Source organism: Podarcis gaigeae, assembly GCF_964106915.1.
Source record: "Podarcis gaigeae genome assembly, chromosome: Z".
Classification (NCBI taxonomy): Eukaryota; Metazoa; Chordata; class Lepidosauria; order Squamata; family Lacertidae; genus Podarcis; species Podarcis gaigeae.
In genome coordinates, this window is record NC_139691.1 from 40723884 (window position 1) to 40745749 (window position 21866).

The 21866-nt window shown below is 44.8% G+C and overlaps 1 protein-coding gene across 1 annotated transcript in view; it reads right to left on the bottom strand.

Moving 5' to 3' along the window:
- The window catches only part of COMMD5 (COMM domain containing 5), a 47075-nt gene that overhangs the window by 19673 nt on the left and 5536 nt on the right, over positions 1-21866 (bottom strand). The window contains exons 2-3 of the mRNA XM_083723120.1: positions 3308-3468; positions 2086-2114 (exon numbers count right to left, since the gene is read on the bottom strand). Coding sequence (XP_083579246.1) covers positions 2086-2114; positions 3308-3468 — 190 coding nt within the window. The remainder of the gene's footprint in view (positions 1-2085; positions 2115-3307; positions 3469-21866) is intronic.

Consider the following 21866-nt stretch of genomic DNA (forward strand, 5'->3'; position numbering starts at 1 on the left):
AGGACATGTTATACAACATCAGGGTGATTCTCCTGGCTTCCAATGAGCTCATTAGTAAACTATTACATGCAAAATTCCATCTGAGTGGGACAACAGGGCAATGCTTCCCTCCTAAGCACCAATAATCTCTTTTGTGATAGTTGGGGGTGGGGAGAAGAAGCTGCCAGACATATTTCATCAGCTGATTTGTAATATTAACAGGCTACTGAATTAGCCTGCCTGAAAACTGAGATGAAGCAGAGACCAAGCCCACTTCTACACTATACAGCCAAAGCGTTACGATACCAATTTAACCAGGCATGGCTTTACCCAAAGCATTGTGGGAACTGTATTTCCCTCGCACAGCTAAACTTTAGAGACTTCCCTGGGATAAGAGATTATTAAAGAACTCTGGGAATTGTGGCTATGTGAGGGGAATGTGTGTGTGTTTGGGGGGGTGTCTCCTGACCCTCTGTGCCCTTATAGCAAACTACAGTTACCAGTATGCTTGTTTAAAATGATATCATAGTGATTTAAGTTTACATCGTAAATGGGGCCCACGCTTAAAGTTTTATTTATTTATTGTATTTTATATACTGCCTTTAGGGACGCGGGTGGCCTAGGACTTGCCAGTCAGAAGGTCGGCGGTTCGAATCCCCACGATGGGGTGAGCTCCTGTTGCTCGGTCCCTGCTCCTGCCAACTTAGCAGTTTGAAAGCACGTCAAAGTGCAAGTAGATAAATAGGTACCACTCAGGCAGGAAGGTAAACGGCGTTTCTGGGCACTGCTCTGGTTTGCCAGAAGCTGCTTGGTCATGCTGGCCACATGACCCGGAAGCTGGACGCCGGCTCCCTTGGCCTGTAAAGCGAGATGAGCGGTGCAACCCCAGAGTTGGCCATGACTGGACCTAATGGTCAGGGGTCCCTTTACCTTTACATACTGCCTTTATCTTCCAGGGGTCTCAAAGGTGGTGCATATGGTTCTCCTCCCCCCACCCATTTATTCCTCACAACAACCCTGTGAGGTGGGTTAGGCGAAGAGATGGTGACTGGCTGAAGGTCACCCAGGGAGCTTCATGGCTGAGTGGGGATTCGAACCCTGCTCTCCCAGGTCCTATTCTTGACCATTGCGCTTTGTGTTTCAGCTGGTTGGAGTAAGCCTGGCAGCCTACAACTGAAACCTGAAATCTGTAAAGTTCTTCGACTGCCAGAATCACTTCCTGTGTGTGCTGCTCTCTCCCTCTTTCTGTGTGTGTGTACGTCTAACTGTGGCCTAACGATATGTCTTCCTTAGCTCCCGCTAACGCTGAGTGATCAACTGTTTGTGTAATTTTAAGAAAACCTGCCCCATTTCCAAGCCCTCGCTATTCTCTCTTTGCAGAGGGCAGTGGAGCAGAAAGGTTTTATGCCCCCTCCATGTGCTCTGAAATGTAGGTGCTGCCTGTTGACATCGCACACACCTGACTAGCCCCGCTCACGATATCCATGTGTTGAGAATGGGCATCCGTAGTTTAGGTTCCCATGAGCTGACTGCGGTTCCAAAATGCCTTGAAGCCCATGCCTCAAGGATGCTGGAGGCAGGGCCAACAGGGTGTCCCCCAACCACTGCTCCCATCAATGTGTGGAGCCTTGATTCATCCAAGTAACACATGAAGGGGCTCCATGGCAGGGGTGAGGAGCTTCAAGCCTGCAGGTATAATGTGGCCCTCCAAACCTCTCCATCTGCCCCCCCAGGAGTCATTCCAGGTCACTGTCCCTGCGATGCCCCACTCTCAGGTATGCATTCCTAGCTGGAAAGTATTTCTTAACTGTGATAACGCTTCTTGTTTTCCTGGTGGGAGAGAGGAAGGTGGAAGTATTTGTGTGTGCCACATGGAGAAAGAGAGGACAAAAATTCAGTTTACCGTACAAAAGGTACGAATCACACCTGTTGCTCCAACCACTTTTGCACCTGGTATCACCCACCACAGGGATGCAGTCCCCCTCCCCCCAGAAGTCTAGTTCTTCTTGGGCTGGGGAAAAAGTTTCCCACCCCTTGCTTTTCAGCAACCACTTATCTACTATGTTTGACACAAGCAACTGGCAGATTGACCAAAAACAGGCATACCTGAGCTCCTGTAGGTCTTCTTTAAAAAGCTGCAAAATGAAAAGACAAGGAGAGTTCAAGGAGAGTTTCTGCAAGAACAAGGGTGGGTGCCCCTCAGACGTCTGGGAAAATGGAAAGGGATCTAGAAGACAGTGAAACCGCCCCCCCCCCCGGCAACTGATGCATCCAAACCTCAGGCTGAGAGTATGCCAAGTCTGGGTGACCCAAGATAGGCAGCTTTCATGAGTGGCTGACACCACACACCCAACCAGCTGAAACCGTTCCTGGGGTGTGGCCTCTGTTGCATGCTGACAGCGTCTAGGAGCCAGAGGTCAGAGCAGGGTGGACAAACTGCCCAGAAAAAGGAGTACGTGTCCCCTGCCAGAGCTAGCTCAGTACTGTCTACACTGACGGGCAGCAACTCTCTAGGATTTTAGGCAGAATAATTCCCTGCCCTAACCTGGGAAATGGGACACGGGGGGGGGGCGCTGTGAGTTAAACCACAGAGCCTAGGACTTGCCGATCAGAAGGTCGGCGGTTTGATTCCCCGCGATGGAGTGAGCTCCCGTTGCTGGGTCCCTGCTCCTGCCCACCTAGCAGTTCGAAAGCATGTCAAAGTGCAAGTAGATAAATAGGTACCACTCCAGCGGGAAGGTAAACGCCGTTTCCGTGCACTGCTCTCGTTCACCAGAAGCGGCTTAGACATGCTGGCCACATGACCCGGAAGCTGTACGCTGGCTCCCTCGGCCAATAAAGCGAGATGAGCGCCGCAACCCCAGAGTCGGCACGACTGGGCCTAATGGTCAGGGGTCCCTTTACCTTTAACCTGGGAAATAGCAGTACAGTCATACCTCTGGTTACGTCCGCTTCATGTTCTTTCAGGATACGTCCTGCAGCGACCCGGAAGTACTGGAAACGGTTACTTCCAGGTTTCACTGCTCGCGCATGCGCAGACGCGCAAAATGGCACGCGCAGAAGTGGCGAATCGTGACCCGCACAGACGTGGGCTGCATTCTGCTCATGTTGCGAACGGGGCTCTGGAATGGATCCTGTTCGCAACCAGGGGTACCACTGTAATTGAACTTGAGACCTCCTACATGCGAAGCAATTGCTTTACGACTGAGCTAAAACATCTGGAGGGTCACAGGTTCCCCATCCCTTTTTTTGGAGCTACCATCTTGCTCGTCTCACAGTTTAGCACATACATAGTTTTTATTGAGGAATGTGCATGCCTTCTACTCACTTCTTGCTTCAGAGACGATGTGGGCAGCCTCAAGGCCTCTCGCAGGAGAGTATACATTCCAGAGATGAGGACAGCAAGCTGTTCATCTGATAGTTTTGCATTCTCGGCAATCACTTTTACCAGTTCTTTGCAGTCTTTTCCTTCTAAGGCGCTGACAGTGACTGTTTGGCAAAATAACGATAAAGGTTAAGTTATCAACTTTGGCAGAGTCCCGCAAGTACAAGCACATAATTTCACCATGATCAAAAGCCCCTGGGAAAAGACTAGCGACTTTGCAACAGCAGCAGCATCTAGGGATCTGACACCATCTAGCCATGCTTTAAAGGGGGAGGTTTGTGCACAAAATGGGGGAGGGGAATTTAAATGGGAAAGAACAGCATACAAACTTCAGAAGAGCCCTCTTGAATCTGGCCAATGGCCAATCTAGTCCAGCATCCTGTTCTCACAGTGGCCATCACCAGATGCCTGCCAACTGGACCTGAGCAGAACACCACTCTCCCAATTGTCACTCTCAGCAACTGACATTCAGAGGCAAACTACCTTGAACAGTGGAGGCAGAACATAACCATGTGGTTTAGCTGTAAATAACTTTCGGAAGAGTCTCATTCAGTGTTTTTTTTTCTTTAAAAAATGTTTAGGGATACAGTGGTACCTCGGGTTAAGAACTTAATTCATTCTGGAGGTCTGTCCTTAACATGAAACTGTTCTTAACCTGAAGCACCACTTTAGCTAATGGGGCCTCCCGCTGCTGCCGCATGATTTCTGTTCTCATCCTGAAGCAAAGTTCTTAACCCAAGGTACTATTTCTGTGCTAGCGGAGTCTGTAACCTGAAGTGCATGTAACCTGAAGCGTATGTAACCCAAGGTACAACTGTACTCTAATTTTGACTCAAGAAAATCACCATTTTACAGTCATACCTTGGGTTACAGGCGCTTCAGGTTATGTTTTTTCAGGTTGCAGACCGCCAAAACCTGGAAGTATCAGAACGGGTTACTTCGGGGTTTCAGCGGTCGTGCATACGCAGAAGCTCTAAATCACGCTTTGTGCATGCGCAGACATGCTGAATCGCAACCTGTGCATGCACAGATGCGCCACTGCGGGTTGTGGATGCTGCGGGTTGCGGACGTGCATCCTGCACGGATCACGTTCGCAATCCAAGCATCCACTGCATAGTTCAAATTGGGGAAAATAAATACAGCAAATGAACAAAAGTAAAAAGATTCACAAAATGTTTAGGGACATGTGTACCCCTGTGTCTCCCCAGAAAAAAAGCACTGGTCCCATTTATTCCCACTACTGTGGATAACTGTTCCCTCTAACAGCAAATGCATCTGCTGAGTGCCAACAGGATTAAAACCTAAACCTGGAAGCTGAGAAACAAGAGAGGTATCCGTATACTCAGGGAAACACCAAGGTTTGCAAAGTACAAAAGAAAAAGGGTGAGAAATCCTAAACACACTTCAGTGAGGGGGCAACCATTTTACACCCCCAAACCCCACCCCAAAAAATTCAGCCTAATGAGGACTGAGCATACTTTATGACCACAGAAAAAAAAAAAATTCCTTCCAGTAGCACCTTAAAGACCAACTAAGTTAGTTCTTGGTATGAGCTTTCGTGTGCATGCACACTTCTTCAGATACACAGTGTATGAGCTTAAGCTCATACCAAGAACTAACTTAGTTGGTCTTTAAGGTGCTACTGGATGTCACTACTAGTATGTAAAGCCCTTAATGGCTTTGGATTAGTTTACCTGTGAGATTGCGAGACTTCCGGAGGCGGCGCGAAACAGCAATGGCGGTCCTCTTTGCGCTGTGAAGAGGGGCTCCGCGAAAAAGGGTCGTCCGCTGCGGCAAAGCAGAGACCCATCAAGAAAAACCGCAGGCAGAGTGAGCCTGCGGCCGTGGGACTCGGCGGGCGCCTGGAGCCCCCCCAGAAGCGGGGAAGGAGCCTCGTAAGAGGCTCCGGAACGTGAAAGGGGGAGCGGCGCTGTGAGTTCATCGCTCTTTTCGTGGAAGCAAAGCCGCGCTGCTGCTGCTGATGAGCGCTGACCTTTCTTCTTGAAATTATCGGAATTGGAGCAACATACCCGTGAGTAAGGGTCCTAAATTTTTCAACTAAACTGAAGAAATTCGGCCAAAAGCGGGAGGCGAGTAACAGGAAGTCCGCCTCCCGACTCTGCTAATTAGATCAAAGCAAGGGCTCGGAAACGAGCTGAAGTATTTAAAAAAGGGATTGTAAAAGTGGAAGAAAGGGTGCATTGAGAGACTCTGTATTTTGAAGATAAAAAGGAAAGAACTGTGGGTTGTATAGACTTTTATTCTTTAGAACTATCCTCCAATTTCTGGGCTAAACGGGGCTGAAAGAGATAACCCCGTCACCGGGCTGCCAGTGTATAGAAAAAGAACTGTCAAACTGCTGTCAAACTGACGACATTGTTGCAGAGATCGAAATTGTTGCATAGACTGAGATACTAACATTAAACATTGTTGCATGGACCTGTATCGATACTTTATGGCTGGATTTTAAGAGATTAGAAGTTCTGGAAACCTTCCTTTTGTGTTTGGGAATTACAAAACTCAATATGGGGAATTGAGGAACTTCAATGGCGGAAAATAGTTCCTTTCTTTTTTGAAGCTTTGAAATACTCCCCCTATAGGACTGTGGAAATATAGGTGCATGGGAACTGAGCTTTATTGAAACTTTTTGTGGTTCTCTTTATTTATATTTGGGACTTGTCTTTCCCATGGGACAAAAGACCATCTGACCTTGAACAGAGGCAGGTGTGGAATGAGCGGCACAGGGAGAACAAGAGCAGCTAAAGCTAAAGATAAAGAAAAAGAGAAAAAATCTGGGCAACTTTTGCAAACAACTTTAACTCATCACCGCAGATCATCTGTCCCAACTGTGCTGACAGCACAGGAGGTGGAACTAGTGCAGCCTGCTGCAGAAGACATGGCAACTGGAGGATCTGAAACAGTTTTAAAACAAATTTTGGAACAATTGGCAGTCTTAAACCAAAAAGTGGACAATCAAACATCAAAGATTGACCAAGCTACATCCTCTATTGGCAAATTAACTGAACAGGTTTCACAGCACACTCAGGCAATTGAGAAATTGCAAGGAGCTACGGCAGAAAACTTTAAATTAGCTGTGGAAGCCAACCAAAAAGCAGAACAGGCGAACTTAAAGGTGGATGAAATTAAAGGAGAGGTAAGACCTTTGAGAAGGCAGGTAGGGGAACAACAAGCCTACCTGGAATTGGTCGAATTGAAAAGTAAAGATAGTAATCTCAGGATAAGGGCTATCCCGGAATTGGAACAAAATAATCTAGAGGGATTTTTGACACTTTTGTTCACCAAATTCTGGGGAATTGAGGAAGAAAAGGACTTTAAAATTGTGACAGCCTTTAGACTGGGAAAATCAGTAAAGAAAGATAAGCCCAGAGACTGTTTGGTTGCTCTGAGATCAAGAGAAGAAAGGGATAAGATACTAGGCCTACATTTTAAGAAATCTTTGGAGGTAGAAGGTAAAAGGGCCGAAATTTACAGAGATATACCCAAATATCTCTTGGAACTTAGGACTACCTATATAGATTTGACCAAATTGTTGAGACACAACGGAATTCCTTACAGGTGGGAGTTTCCACAAGGACTTTCATTTACTTACAAAGGAAGGAAAATAAAGATTAAATCACCTGAAGACCAGCAGAAGTTCCTACACGACCACGAGGAGGACCTGCAAAAAGGAGCCGCAGCTTCTTGGCCTCCACCACCACCGGGACCATCTCCAAGAGTTATACCACCAGGACCAGGACCAGCATTACCTCCACCGGGATCGGGAGGAAGCTTAGATACCCCATTGTAGAACCCGTCAATTGATTCAGGATGTCTCTACAGCTTCTTAGTTGGAATATAAATGGCGGAAACTCCCCGGAAAAAAAGAAGGAAAGTCTTTCACATTTTGAAAAAGGAACAACTGGACGTTATCTGCCTACAGGAAACACATGTGACAAGGCTCCATAGAAAAGTGTTAATTAACAAAAGACTAGGCCAAGAATTTATTTCTTCAGACAAAGTTAAGAAGAGAGGAGTGGTGATTTACGCAAAGGAGAGCCTGTCACCGAAATTTTTATTCAAAGATGAACATGGCCGAATTTTGGCGATTGAAATACAGACGCAAGGAGAAAAAATTTTGATATTAGGAATATATGCTCCAAATGAGGGAAAGTCGGAATTCTTCAGGAAGCTGCATGAGACTATGCTGGATTATTTGGACTATAGCAACATCATTATGCTGGGTGATATGAATGGGGTCGTGTCTGTACATATGGATAAGTCACAAAGTGCTAACATATCGAAAGACGGCAGACTACCCAAAACCTTTTTTGAAATGACAGACAATATGGACTTAGTAGACATTTGGAGGGTTAAGAACCCTCTAGGGAAAGAAGGGACTTTCTTTTCTGAAGCTCATCTGACATGGACACGAATCGACCAAATCTGGACAACTAGAGGACTGGCACCTAAGACTAGAAAAGTGGAAATCTGCCCAAAAACCTGCTCCGACCATAATGCTTTGAAAGTGGAATTGAGACTAAATACAACCGGATCCTTTAGATGGAAAATGAATGACACTATTCTAAGAGATCAGGAGATTGTCAAGAAGGCCCAAAAAACTCTAAAAGACTATTTTGAGATAAACTTGAATACCACTGTGGAAAAAAGAACAATCTGGGACGCAAGTAAGGCAGTCATGAGAGGGTTTCTAATACAACAAAACACGATTAAGAAAAGGCTCTGGAATGAAAAGAAGGAGAAGATATTGGAGAGAATAAGAGAAGGTGAGAAAAAATTAAGATCTAGGCCTAAGTCGAAGGACGTGTTAAGAGAAGTGAAATTCTTCCAGGCGCAATATTCAAAACTGATAAATCAAGAGGTGGAATGGAAAATTAAACAAATGAAACAAAGATCCTTCGAATCGGCGAATAAGTGTGGGAAACTGCTAGCTTGGCAGTTGAAAAAGAGACAAAAGCTTAATACGGTTACAAATCTAGAGATCGAAGGGAGAATGGTTCAGAAACCCGAGGAAATCAGAAAGTGTTTCCAGAGGTACTTCAAAGAACTTTATACACAAGGGCCGCAAAAAGCCTCAGAGGTGGATCAATTTCTAAAAACTAATGGATTACAAAAAATACCCCTGGAAATGAGAACAAACCTGAACTGTAATATTACACAGCAAGAAATTGAAAGTGCCATTCAAAACCTTCAACTTGGCAAGTCCCCAGGCCCGGACGGCTTAACCTCCAAATATTATAAAGTTTTAAAGGACTATTTGATACAACCTTTGATGGAGGTTTGCAACCAGATAATGGAGGGAGGGAGGGCACCGGAAACGTGGAAAGAAGCTTTCATCACATTGGTACCTAAATCAGAGATTGATAAGACCCAACTTAAGAACTACCGCCCCATCTCACTCCTAAATGTGGATTATAAAATTTTTGCAGATATTTTGGCAAATAGACTTAAAAAAGTACTAAATGAAGTGATTCACAAAGACCAGGCTGGCTTTCTCCCTGGTAGACATTTGTTTGACAACACAAGAAACATTATTGACATTTTGGAGCTTCTACAAACAAATCTGAATACCAGAGCGGTTTTGATTTTTGTTGATGCAGAGAAGGCCTTTGATAATATTTCTTGGATGTTTATGAAGAAAAACTTGGAAGAGATGGGAGTGGGGCGGGGGTTCGAAAATGGTATAGAAGCAATCTACACAGAACAAAAAGCTAAATTGATAGTAAACAATGTGGTGACAGAGGAGTTTAAAATTGAAAAAGGGACACGCCAGGGGTGCCCTCTATCCCCCCTATTGTTTATTTCAGTCCTGGAGGTGTTGCTAAATATGATTAGAAAGGACCGGTTGGTCCAGGGAATTGAGGTCGGAGTGAAACAATATAAATTGAAAGCATTTGCAGATGACTTGGTATTAACACTTCAGGAACCAGTCTCCAGCACTAAAAGAGTGTTAGAATTAATTTCTGATTTTGGTCGGGTGGCGGGGTTTAAGTTAAACAAGCAAAAAACCAAGGTTTTAGCAAAAAATTTGACAGCTACAGAAACAGATGAGTTCTCCAAAGAAACGGAGCTGAATGTGGCTAAAAAAGTAAAATACCTAGGGGTGTACTTGACCTCCAAAAATTTGAATTTGTTTAAAGATAATTATGAGAAATGCTGGTCAGAAATCAAAAGAGACTTGGATATATGGTCAAGACTGAAACTTTCCTTGTTAGGCCGAATAGCTGCTGTAAAGATGAATGTATTGCCGAAAATGTTATTTTTGTTTCAGGCCCTACAGATCGTGGACAAGGAGGAATGTTTTGGAAAGTGGCAGAAGGATATTTCTAAGTTTGTTTGGCAGGGCAAAAAGCCCCGAATAAAGTTTAAAATATTAACTGATGCGAAAGAAAGAGGGGGATTTGCCCTGCCAGACTTGAGGTTATATTATGAATCTGCAGCCTTCTGCTGGTTGAAAGATTGGATTTTATTGGAGAACACTGATGTCCTGGATCTGGAAGGGTTTGACAATGCGTTTGGGTGGCATGCATATTTATGGTATGACAAGGCCAAAGTGCACAAATTGTTTAAAAACCATATTGTCAGAAGAGCAATTTGGAGGGTCTGGATAAAATACAAAGACTTATTGGAGAGTAAAACTCCGAGGTGGCTCTCACCGGTGGAGGCCAAGGCACGTAAGAGACCCAACATGGAGGCCCACTGGCCTAAATATTGGGAAATAATTGAAAAAACTGGAGACAATTGGAGGTTGCTAAGTTTGGAGAAATTGAAAACTAAGGTACGAGATTGGTTGCACTATGCGCAAATTCAAGAGGTATTTAAAATAGATAAAAAAGTTGGATTCCAGGTGGAAAAATCGAAACTAGAGACTGAATTGTTAGAGCCAAAAAGTAAACTACTTTCGAGAATGTATAACTTGCTGCTTAAGTGGAATACACAGGATGAGACAGTCAAATCCGCTATGATAAAATGGGCTCAGGATGTGGGGCATAACATTATGTTTGCAGACTGGGAAAGGTTATGGAACACCGGTTTGAAATTCACGGCATGTACTGCCTTGAAGGAAAATATTATGAAAATGGTATACCGGTGGTACATGACCCCAGTCAAGTTAGCCAAGCTATATCATCTGTCTGACAACAAATGTTGGAAATGTGGAGAGGCGGAAGGGACATTCTTTCATCTCTGGTGGACCTGCCCGAAAGTGAAGGCCTTCTGGGAAATGATCCATAATGAACTAAAAAAGGTATTGAGATTTACCTTACCTAAAAAACCAGAGGCCTTCCTTCTGGGCATGGTGGACCAGAGAGTGTTTAAGAAGGACAGAACCTTCTTTATGTATGCTACCACAGCAGCAAGGATCCTGATTGCAAAATACTGGAAGACACAAGATTTACCCACGCTGGAGGAATGGCAATCGCAGTTGATGGACTATATGGAACTGGCTGAAATGACTGGCAGAATCCGAGACGCGGGAGAAGAAACAACTGAGGAGGATTGGGAAAAGTTTAAGGACTATTTGAAAAAACACTATAAGTTGTATGAATGTTAAAAAAAAAAAATGCACCTTTCAGGAAATTCTAGCTTCAGCAAATGTAAGTTATTGGAATGAAAATTAAGACACAAGAATTCAGAGGTAAAGTAATGAAATAACTTTATTGTGTTTAATATAAAACATATAAGAATTGAGCGACAGTAAAATTGAAAATAGGGAACATGATAAAATGGAAGTTACAATAAGTTTTGAAATAAGTTAACAAATTGCTGATGCTTTATAAGACAGAGAACGCAGGGTTCGGAGGATGTGGGGAAGTCCTATAGGTTAGATGGAAAAAGAATATGGAAATTTGTTATTTATATCTCTCTTTCTTATAACCACTCTTTATTCTTTTTTCTGTATTTCTGTACTTTTAAAAAAGCAATAAAAAATGTTTAAAAAAAAAAAAGCAAAGTACAAAAGAAAAAGGGTGAGAAATCCTAAACACACTTCAGTGAGGGGGCAACCATTTTACACCCCCAAACCCCACCCCAAAAAATTCAGCCTAATGAGGACTGAGCATACTTTATGACCACAGAATGTTAGGGGTGTACAGGGGCAGGGAATGGAATCAGTGTTCGAAATTAGCCAGGCGCCAGGTACATTTTGCACCTGTCTTTTGACCACTTGCGACCAAATGAAGATTCCTGGGCGCCAGTATGGCACCTGACAGCTCCACCACCTGGAGATGCATGCCTGGGAATCATTGGATCTGGACTGTTTTCACACACTAATACTCGACACTGCAGAATTCTATGTTATTTTATTTTATTTACACCAGTGGTTTCAACCAGTGTGCTGTGAACCCCTTGAAGGATGGTCATGGGTGACGCAAGCCACACTGGCCTCTGCCCCTCTTTCCCATCCTCCCTCCTCTGATGCCCTTTTGCATCTCTGCCCCCCCCCCCAGCTTGCACAGCTGTTTGTTCCAGCAGCGCTGACTACAAGCTCCGGGGCTGGCCAGGGGATGCTGGTTGCCAGGAGATGAGCAAGCAAGGAAGTGGATAAGAGAGCCCAGCCAGCTAGTCCTCCAACCCTTGCTGTTGGGAATGGACAGACAAGTGGGAGACCAGGCAGGCAGGCACTGTGCTGGCCTTTCATGTGCTTGCTGTGTGCAAGGCCTGCCTGGGAGCTGAGTGCCTGGTGCTGAAGAGGAGCCAGTCTGTCTTGGCAGTGCCTGCTGCTGCCACTGCTGCCTCCTGAGGTAAGGTGCTGGCCTCATGTTCACCTTTGCCCACTCTCCGTTAGTCCACTAAGGCTGGGGGCATTATCTGCCAGGCCCCTGTGGGCAGTGTGAGGAGGCACCATTCTTTGGGGCTGGGTGGGGGGTAGCTCAAGAACCAGGGGCAACAGCAGCGGCTGCCCAGAGGACTCCCAAGGAGAGGGGAGGGGAGGCTGGGGGAACTCTACAAGGGTGGGTGGGAGGCTGCCAGCTCTGCAGGCAAGGGGTGACATAACTAGGCTCCAGAGTCCCACAGGTGTAAGGCAGAAAGAATGCAGTTGGTCAAGGGAGCCATGGATTCAAAAGGGTTGAAAACCTCTGCTTTACACAATCAGAATGAATTTCTGCAGCCAAAATACTTTTTCTGTGCAGCCTGGGCAGTATACAATATGCAGTATACAATAAAAAGAAAAGCAACAACCCAATAGCCCCCCCCCCAACAAAAACAGCAACACATTTTAAAAGGGCATACTATGTAAATTGATCAACCAAAGGCCTGGTTAAAAAGGAACACTTTTGCCGGGTGCCTAAAGGTGTATAATGAAGGTGCCAGGTGAACTTCTGTGGGGAGAGCATTCCACAGACGGGGAGCCACTGCAGAGAAGGCCCCTTACCGTGTTGCCACCCTCTGGACTTCATGTGGAGGAGGAACACAAAGGAGGGTCTCAGAAGATGATATCAGGGTGTGGGCATAAGATTGAGTCCTGCGGAACCCCACAATGAAGGTCCACAAGGCTGAAAAGCATTCACCAAGTAATTAATTCTTCCGTGGTGAACATTTGTGCAAGCACTCCCCCTTATGGTAAAAAATGGAACTAGAATTGCAACAATAATTTTAAGACTACTATTTTTAAGCACGTCAAAGTGCAAGTAGATACCACTCCGGCAGGAAGATAAACAGCGTTTCCATCCGCTGCTCTGGTTCGCCAGAAGCGGCTTAGTCATGCTGGCCACATGACCCGGAAGCTATACGCCGGCTCCCTCGGCCAATAAAGCGAGATGAACGCCGCCACCCCAGAGTCGTCCTTTACCTTTTTTATTTTTCGCACTATTTCGTGGCATTTACACAGGCCTAGCAAAGGGACTGTCCTAATATGGATTTTAGAATTATTCAAAAGTGTGAGCATAGTTACTTTTATTCTTGTTGTGACAAAATAAACGTGTGGCTATGCTCTGTCTTTCACTATGTGAAGCACGGATATAGCCAGGATTTTTTTTGGGGGGGGCAGCCAAAGCTCATGAATTTTTTTTAGGATGTCAATGTTGTTGAGCTTGGAGATCACAGGGAAAATTACCTGTGAAGAGGACATTACAGATGGCATTATTATATAGTTTCATTATCTTTTATATTTACATATTTAATTGCACCTTTTCCCCTGAGGGAACTCAAGCATAGAAAAAGCTATCATTAAAAAGCAAAATTTGTATTTTGATCCTGCAACACCCTGGCCACCAAATTCTGCACCAGTTGAAGTTTCCAAACCGTCCTCAGAGACAGAACAGTCTCGGGTTAAGAACGGACCTCCATAACGAATTAAATTCTTAACCCGAGGTACCACTGTAATTACCGGTAATTCTTCCATGGTGAACATTTGTGGAATCACTCCCCCTTATGGTAAAAAATGGAACTAGAATTTTAAGACTCAACTATTTTTAAGCACATCAGCGTACAGTGGTACCTCGAGTTACAGACACTTCAGGTTACAGACTCTGCTAACCCTGAAATAGTATCTCGGGTTAAGAACTTTGCTTCAGGAAATCGCGTTCCGGAGCCCCTTTTGCAACCAGAGCAGAACGCAAACCGCGTCTGTGCATCTCTGGGTCGTGATTCACCGCTTCTGTGCATGCGCATGATGTCATTTTGAGCATCTGCGCATGCACGAATGGCAAAACCCGGAAGTAACCTGTTCTGGTACTTCCGTGTCAGCGCAGGACGCAACCTAAAAAGATTTAACCTGAAGTGTCTTTAACCCGCGGTATGACTGTAATTAATTCTTCCATGGTGAACATTTGTGCAAGCACTCCCCCTTGTGGTACAAAATGGAACTAGAATTGCAACAATAATTTTAAGACTCAACTATTTTTAAGCACATCGAAGTACTAGTAGATAAATAAGTACTTATACCCCAGCCAGATGGGCGGGGTATAAATAATAAATTATTATTATTATTATTATTACCGCTCCGGCGAGAAGGTAAATGGCGTTTCCGTGCACTGCTCTGGTTTGCCAGAAGCGGCTTAGTCATGCTGGCCACATGACACAGAAAAACTGTCTGCGGTCAAACATCAGCTCCCTTGGCCAGTAAAGCGAGATGAGTGCCACAACCCCAGAGACGTCTGCAACTGCACTTAACTGTCAGGGGTCCTTTACATTTTTTATTTTTCACACTATTTCATGGCATTTACACAGGCCGATTAAAGGGACTGTCCGAATACGGATTTTAGCATTCTTCTGAAAGTGTTAACCTTTATTCTTGGTGTGACAAAATAAACATGTGGCTATAGCTCTGTCTTTCATTCTCCTGGGTATAGCCAGGTTTTTTTTTTGGGTGGGGCCAGCCAAAGTTCCTGAATTTTTTTTTAGGATGTCTAGGTTGTGGAGCTTGGAGATCACAGGGAAAAATACCCGTGAAGAGGACATTACAGGGGGCATTATTATATAGTTTAATTATCTTTTATATTTATATATTTAATTGCACCTTTTCCCCTGATGGAACTCAAGCACAGAAAAAGCTATCATTAAAAAGCAATGAAATATTAATAGAATTAAAACTATATACATATGTAAAATCTGTTTTGTATTTTGGTCCTGGAACAACCTGGCCACCAAATTCTGCACCAGTTGAGGTTTCCAAACCTTCTTCAGAGGCAGCTTCACCTCTAACACATTACAGTAATCTAACCAAGAGGTTACCAGAGCACGGACAACAGTAGTTAGGCTATCCCTGTCCAGACAGGGGCGTTGCTGGCCCACCAGCCCAAGCTGATGGAAGGCGCACTGGGCCACTGAGGCCACCTGAGCCTCAAGTGACAGCAAAGGATCCAGGAGTGCCCCCAAGCTGTGAACCTGCTCCTTCAGGGGAAGTGTAACCCCATCAAGAGCAGGGGACCTTCCAGCCATCAGGTCTAGGGAACCACCCACTAACAGTGCCCCAGTCTTATCAGGATGGAGCTTCAGTTTGTTGGCTCTCATCCAGTGCATTTCTGTGGCATGACCCTGGTCCAGCACTTCCACTGTCTCACCCTGCAGATGTAAAGGAGAAATAGAGCTGAGTGTCATCAGCATACTGCTGACAACATGCTCCAAACCTCCAGATAACGCCACCCAGTGGTTTCATGTAGAGGTTAAGCAACATGGGGGACAGGATTGAGGCCTGCGGAACCCCACATTGAAGGTTCCATGGGGTTGAAAAGCATTCCCCATAATTTTTCCGTGGAGAACATTTGTGCAAGCACTCCCCCTTATGGTAAAAAACGGAACTAGAATTCCAACAATAATTTTAAGACTCAACCATTTTTAAGCACATCAAAGTACAGTGGTACCTCGGATTACAGACGCTTCAGGTTACAGACACTTCTGATTACAGACTAAATAGTACCTCGGGTTAAGAACTTTGCTTCAGGATGAGAACAGAAATTGTGCGGTGGTGGCGGGCGGCACCGGGAGGACCCATTAGCTAAAGTGGTGCCTCAGGTTAAGAACACTTTCAGGTTAAGAATGGACCTCCAGAACGGACTGCATTCTTAACCTCAGGTACCACTGTACTAGCAGATAAATAAATACCACTCCGGAAGGAAGGTAAACGGTGTTCCCGTGCGCTGCTCTGGTTTTGGCCAGAAGTGGCTTAGTCATGCTGGCCACATGACCCAGAAATACTGTCTGTGGACAAACGCCGGCTTCCTCGGCCCATAGAGAAAGATGAGTGCTGCAACCCCAGAGTCGTTCACGACTGGACTTAACTGTCAGGGGTCCTCTACCTTTTTTATTTTTCACACTATTTCATGGCATTTACACAGGCCTAGTAAAGGGACTGTCCGAATATGGATTTAGAATTCTTCTGAAAGTGTTAACCTTTATTCTTGGTGTGACAAAATAAACCTGTGGCTATAGCTCTGTCTTTCACTTTCCTGGGTATAGCCAGGATTTTTTGGGGGGAGGGGGCAGCCAATGTTGCTGAATTTTTTTTAGGATATCAAAGTTGTTGAGGTTGGAGATCACAGGGAAAAATACCTGTGAAGAGGACATTACACATGGCATTATTATATAGTTTCATTATCTTTTATATTTACATATTTAATTACATTCAGACACCACAGTTAAAATCAGAACTGGGATGTCAGGCAACTATACTGACCCACTGCCACTGGGGAAAGGGGTTAAACAGGGCTGTTTGTTAGCGCCGTTCCTCTTTAATTTCTATATAAACGACATTGTTCAACATATGGCAAAGTATAAGTCATCAGCTCCTGCCCTGGAAGGCAAACACCTGAATATACTGCTATATGCTGATGACATGGCGGTCATGGCACTCACTCGAAGGGGCCTACACAGCATGCTGGAGGGGCTCGCAGCTTATTGTTCCCAAAACTCTCTAAAGATAAATTATGACAAAACAAAAATTGTGGTATTTACTAGAGCTCGCCACACATTTAGATGGTCTTTAGATGAACACAAAATTGAACAATGTATTTTCTTTAAATATCTTGGTATCACTTTCCAAGCTACATCTAGCTGGCTTGCCCACTTCAAGACTGTAGCCCTTCTAACACGCAGGACAATTGGTGCTCTGCTCAGCTTTTTTTATTCGAGGGGAGGGCAACTGGTGACCCCGGCACTAAAAACTTTTGTTGGAAAAGTGATCCCCCAGATGTTATACGGAGTAAAACTCTGGGGATGGAATCAGAAGCTGTTAGAACGGCTTGAAATCTTCCAAAATTTTTATCTCAGAAGAATTCTAGGCCTCCCTCAGAGTACTCCGGCAGCTCTCCTAAGAGTGGAAGTAGGATTACCTTCTGTGTCTGCCAGGGCCCACTTAAGATTCCTGCGTTTTTTCACCAACCTCATAGATGCCCCAAACACCTTATTGGCTAAACAAGCCTTTGTATCATTACAAAATAATACCACTTGGCATAAAAACCTACTAGACATTCTATCCAGATACAACCTACCTGAGTTTAATACTCTCAAATTGTGGAGCCCTGATAAAGTTTGGGAATGGATCTTTGAAAAAGACGCCTTTTTGGACTCCACCAAGATAAAAAACTCTGGGTTTTCCTACTGGTTCCCCTGAGTAAAAGCAGTCAAAATCTGTGCCAACTACTTGGTGGAGATCACTGATCCCACCCTCCGGAGAGCTTTCACTATGGCACGGTTTCAAACATTGCCAACTGCTTATCTGACCGGTAGATACACAAAAACCCCAGTAGAACATCGTTTATGTCCTTGCCTTATGAAAATTAAAGAGGATCTTACACATTACTTCCTCTATTGCCCCATTTACTCGGGCTTTAGAGACGCATTGCTGCAAATTATACCCAACTCTATAACCAGTCCTGAAGATAGAGTAAAATTTTTGTTAGTTGATGCAAACCCACGCATTACCCATGTGGTAGCGGTTTTTGTGATGAAGGCCATGAAAGCCAGGGAAAGATTTATGGACGACAATGTAAAGACCCCTTCATCGTCTGTTTAACTCGTTGCTTGTTTTCCCTCCTTTTCTATTTTGTGGGAAGAAGGTTTTGTTGGCATAGTATGTAATGAATTTTAATATTTTTAACTATTGTAGTGTTGATTTTTCTGCACAGGCATGGTCCTCACAATAAACGGATTTGTTGTTGTTGTATATTTAATTGCACCTTTCCCCCTGAGGGAACTCAAGCACAGCAAAAGCTACCATTGAAAAGCAATGAAATATTTATAGAATTAAAACGATATACATATGTAAAATCTGTTTGTATTTTGGTCCTGGAATAACCTGGCCACCAAATTCTGCACCAATTGAAGTTTCCAAACCTTCTTCAGAGGCAGCTTCACCTCTAACACATTGCAGTAATCTAACCAAGAGGTTACCAGAGCATAGACAACAATCGTTAGGCCATCCTTGTCCAGACAGGGGCGTTGCTGGGCCACCAGCCAAAGCTGATGGAAGGCGCACTGGGCCACTGAGGCCACCTGAGCCTCGAGTGACAGCAAAGGATCCAGGAGTGCCCCCAAGCTGTGAACCTGCTCCTTCAGGGGAAGTGTAACCCCATCAAGAACAGGAGATCTCCCAGCCATCTGGTCTAGGGAACCACCCACTAACAGTGCTTCAGTCTAATCTGGATTGAGTTTCAGTTTGTTGGCTCTCATCCAGTCCATTACTGAGGCAAAACCCTGGTCCAGCACTTCCACTGTCTCACCTGCAGATGTAAAGGAGAAATAGAGCTGAGTGTCATCAGCATACTGCTGACAACATGCTCCAAACCTCCAGATAACCCCACCAAGTGGTTTCATGTAGAGGTTAAACAACATGGGGGACAGGATTGAGCCCTGCGGAACCCCACATTGAAGGTTCCACAGGGCTGAAAAGCATTCCCCAAGTACAGTGGTACCTCTGGTTACAGACACTTCAGGTTACATACTCTGCTAACCCAGAAACAGTCCTCGGGTTAAGAACTTTGCTTCAGGATGAGAACAGAAATCGTGTGCAGCGGCGGTGCAGCAGCAGCAGCGGGAGGCCCCATTAGCTAAAGTGGTACCTCAGGTTAAGAACAGTCTCGGATTAAGAACGGACCTCCATAACAAATTAAATTCTTAACCCGAGGTACCACTGTAATTACCTGTAATTCTTCCGTGTTGAACATTTGTGCAAGCACTCCTCCTTAAGGTAAAAAATGGAACTAGGATTACAACAATAATTTTAAGACTCAACGATTTTTAAGCACATCAAAATACAGTGGTACCTCGGATTACAGATGCTTAAGGTTACAGACACTTCTGATTACAGACTCTGTTAACCCAGAAATAGTACCTCGGGTTAAAAACTTTGCTTCAGAATGAGAACAGAAATCGCGGTCCGGAGCCCCTTTTGCGACCGGAGCAGAAGGCGACCCGCATCTGTGCGTCTCTGGGTCGCGATTCACCGCTTCTGTGCCTGTGTGTGATGTCATTCTGAGCATCTACGCATGCGCAAATGGCAAAACCCAGAGGTAACCTGTTCCGGTACTTCCGCGTCACGCGAGACGCTACCTGAAAAGATTTAACTGAAGTGCATTTAACCCGAGGTATGACTGTACAGTAATTAATTCTTCCATGATGAACATTTGTGCAAGGACTCCCCCTTATGGTAAAAAATGGAACTAGAATTGCAACAATAATTTTAAGACTCAACTATTTTTAAGCACTCGTTGAGTCTTAAAATTATTGTTTTAAGACTCAACTATTTTTAAGCACGGGGACGCAGGTGGCGCTGTGGGTTAAAGCCTCAGCGTCTAGGACTTGCCGATTGAAAGGTCGGCGGTTCGAATCCCTGCGGCGGGGTGCGCTCCCGCTGCTCGGTCCCAGCGCCTGCCAACCTAGCAGTTCGAAAGCACCTCCGGGTGCAAGTAGATAAATAGGGACCGCTTACCAGCGGGAAGGTAAACGGCGTTTCCGTGTGCGGCTCTGGCTCGCCAGATGCAGCTTTGTCATGCTGGCCACGTGACCCGGAAGTGTCTCCGGACAGCGCTGGCCCCTGGCCTCTTAAGTGAGATGGGCGCACAACCCCAGAGTCTGTCAAGACTGGCCCGTACGGGCAGGGGTACCTTTACCTTTACCTTTATTTTTAAGCACATCAAAGTACTAGTAGATAAATAAGTATATGTGGACTGTCCCTGGATCAACTGACTTTTCTTCCTTGAATTCTCAAAGCTCTTAACTTGGCTTAAGACTGTCCTATTATCTAGCCAGATGTTTAACTGAGAATCAGTCACAGTCATTCCATTGAATATGAGAGATACCTGTGCTTAGGCTCATTATTCCAGGACTTCTAACAAGTTCCCACGCAAGACACAAGCCAATCCTAAAGAGACTATATCACACCACCACTGGAAAAAACCAACTTCAAATCAGGAACCAGCATAGTAACCAGGCAAGAAAGGAGCTGCCAATTACGGTTCTCGCAGTTTCTCATTTTTCCAATCTTAAATGCAGTTCTCCACATTTTGCAGGAATTTGAATTAAAACAAAACTCCTGAAAATGCATCAGTACTTTAGTGTGAAGTTTCCCTAATAAACACATTTTTACATGCTGTGTTGACTTAGGTTCACATGTTGGCAAGTAATTTCCCCAAATGTAATGCAGTTTTGTATATTATTTTTACCAATATATCCATTTTGATGCACACTTCTTCAATTGAAATAAGTGCAACTCACTATTTTAATTACAAAGCAGATTTCCTTTCCTTTCCTTTCCTTTCCTTTCATGTCATTTCATTTATTGAATGAATTTATATACTGTACTGCCCTATACCTGGGGGTCTCATAGCAGTTCAAGGAATAAAATCAAGATATAAAACCACAAAATATATAATAAAAAGAAAAACGACAACTCAATAGCGCCCCCCCACAAAAAAACCATTTTAAAAGAGCACAGTATGTAAATCAGATCAACCAAAGGACTAGTTTAAAAGGAACGTTTTTGCCTGGTGCCTAAAGGTGTATAATGAAGGCGCCAGGCAAATTTCCCTGGGGAGAGCATTCCATGGAGAGGGAGCCACTGCAGAGAAGGCCCTGTTCTCATGTTGCCACCCTCCGGACCTCTCAAGGAGGAGGCACACGAAGGACCCTAGAAGATGATCTCAGGGTCCGGGTAGGTTCAGATGGAAAGAGGCGGTCCTGAGCCATTTAAGGCTTTATAGGTCAAAACCAGCACTTTGAATTGGGCCCGGAAACTAAATGGTAGCCAGTGTAGTCGGACCAGGATCGGTGTAATATGCTCAAACTGTCTTGCTCTGATGAGCAACCTGACAGCTGAATTCTGTACCAGCTGAAATTTCCAAACTGTCCTCAGAGGCAGCCCCACGTATAACACATTGCAGTAATCTAACCTTGAGGTTACCAGAGCATAGAGAATGGTAGTTAGGCTATCCCTGTCCAGACAGGGGCATAGCTGGGCCACCAGACAAAGCTGATGGAAGGCGCTCTGGGCCACTGAGGCCACCTGAGCCTTGAGTCACAGCAAAGGAACCAGGAGGACCCCAAGCTGTGAACCTGCTCCTTCAGGGGAAGTGTAACCCCATCAAGAACAGGCGACCTCCCACACATCAGGTCTAGGGAACCAACCACTAGCAGTGCCCCAGTCTTATCAGGATTGAGCTTCAGTTTGCTGGCTCTCATCCAGTCCATTACTGAGGCAAGTCGTAAAGGAGAAATAGAGCTGAGTGTCATCAGCATACTGCTGACAACGTACTCCAAACCTCTGGATAACCCCACCCAGTGGTTTCATGTAGATGTTAAACAACATGGGGGACAGGATTGAGCCCTGCGGAACCCAACATTGAAGGTTCCATGGGGCTGGAAAACATTCCCCAATAAATTAATTCTTCCGTGGTGAACATTTGTGCAAGCACTCCCCCTAAAGGTAAAAAATGGAAGTACAGTGGTACCTAGACTGTACAGTGGTACAGACGCTTCAGGTTACAGACACTTCAGGTTACAGACTCTGCTAACCCAGAAATAGTACCTCGGGTTAAGAACTTTGCTTCAG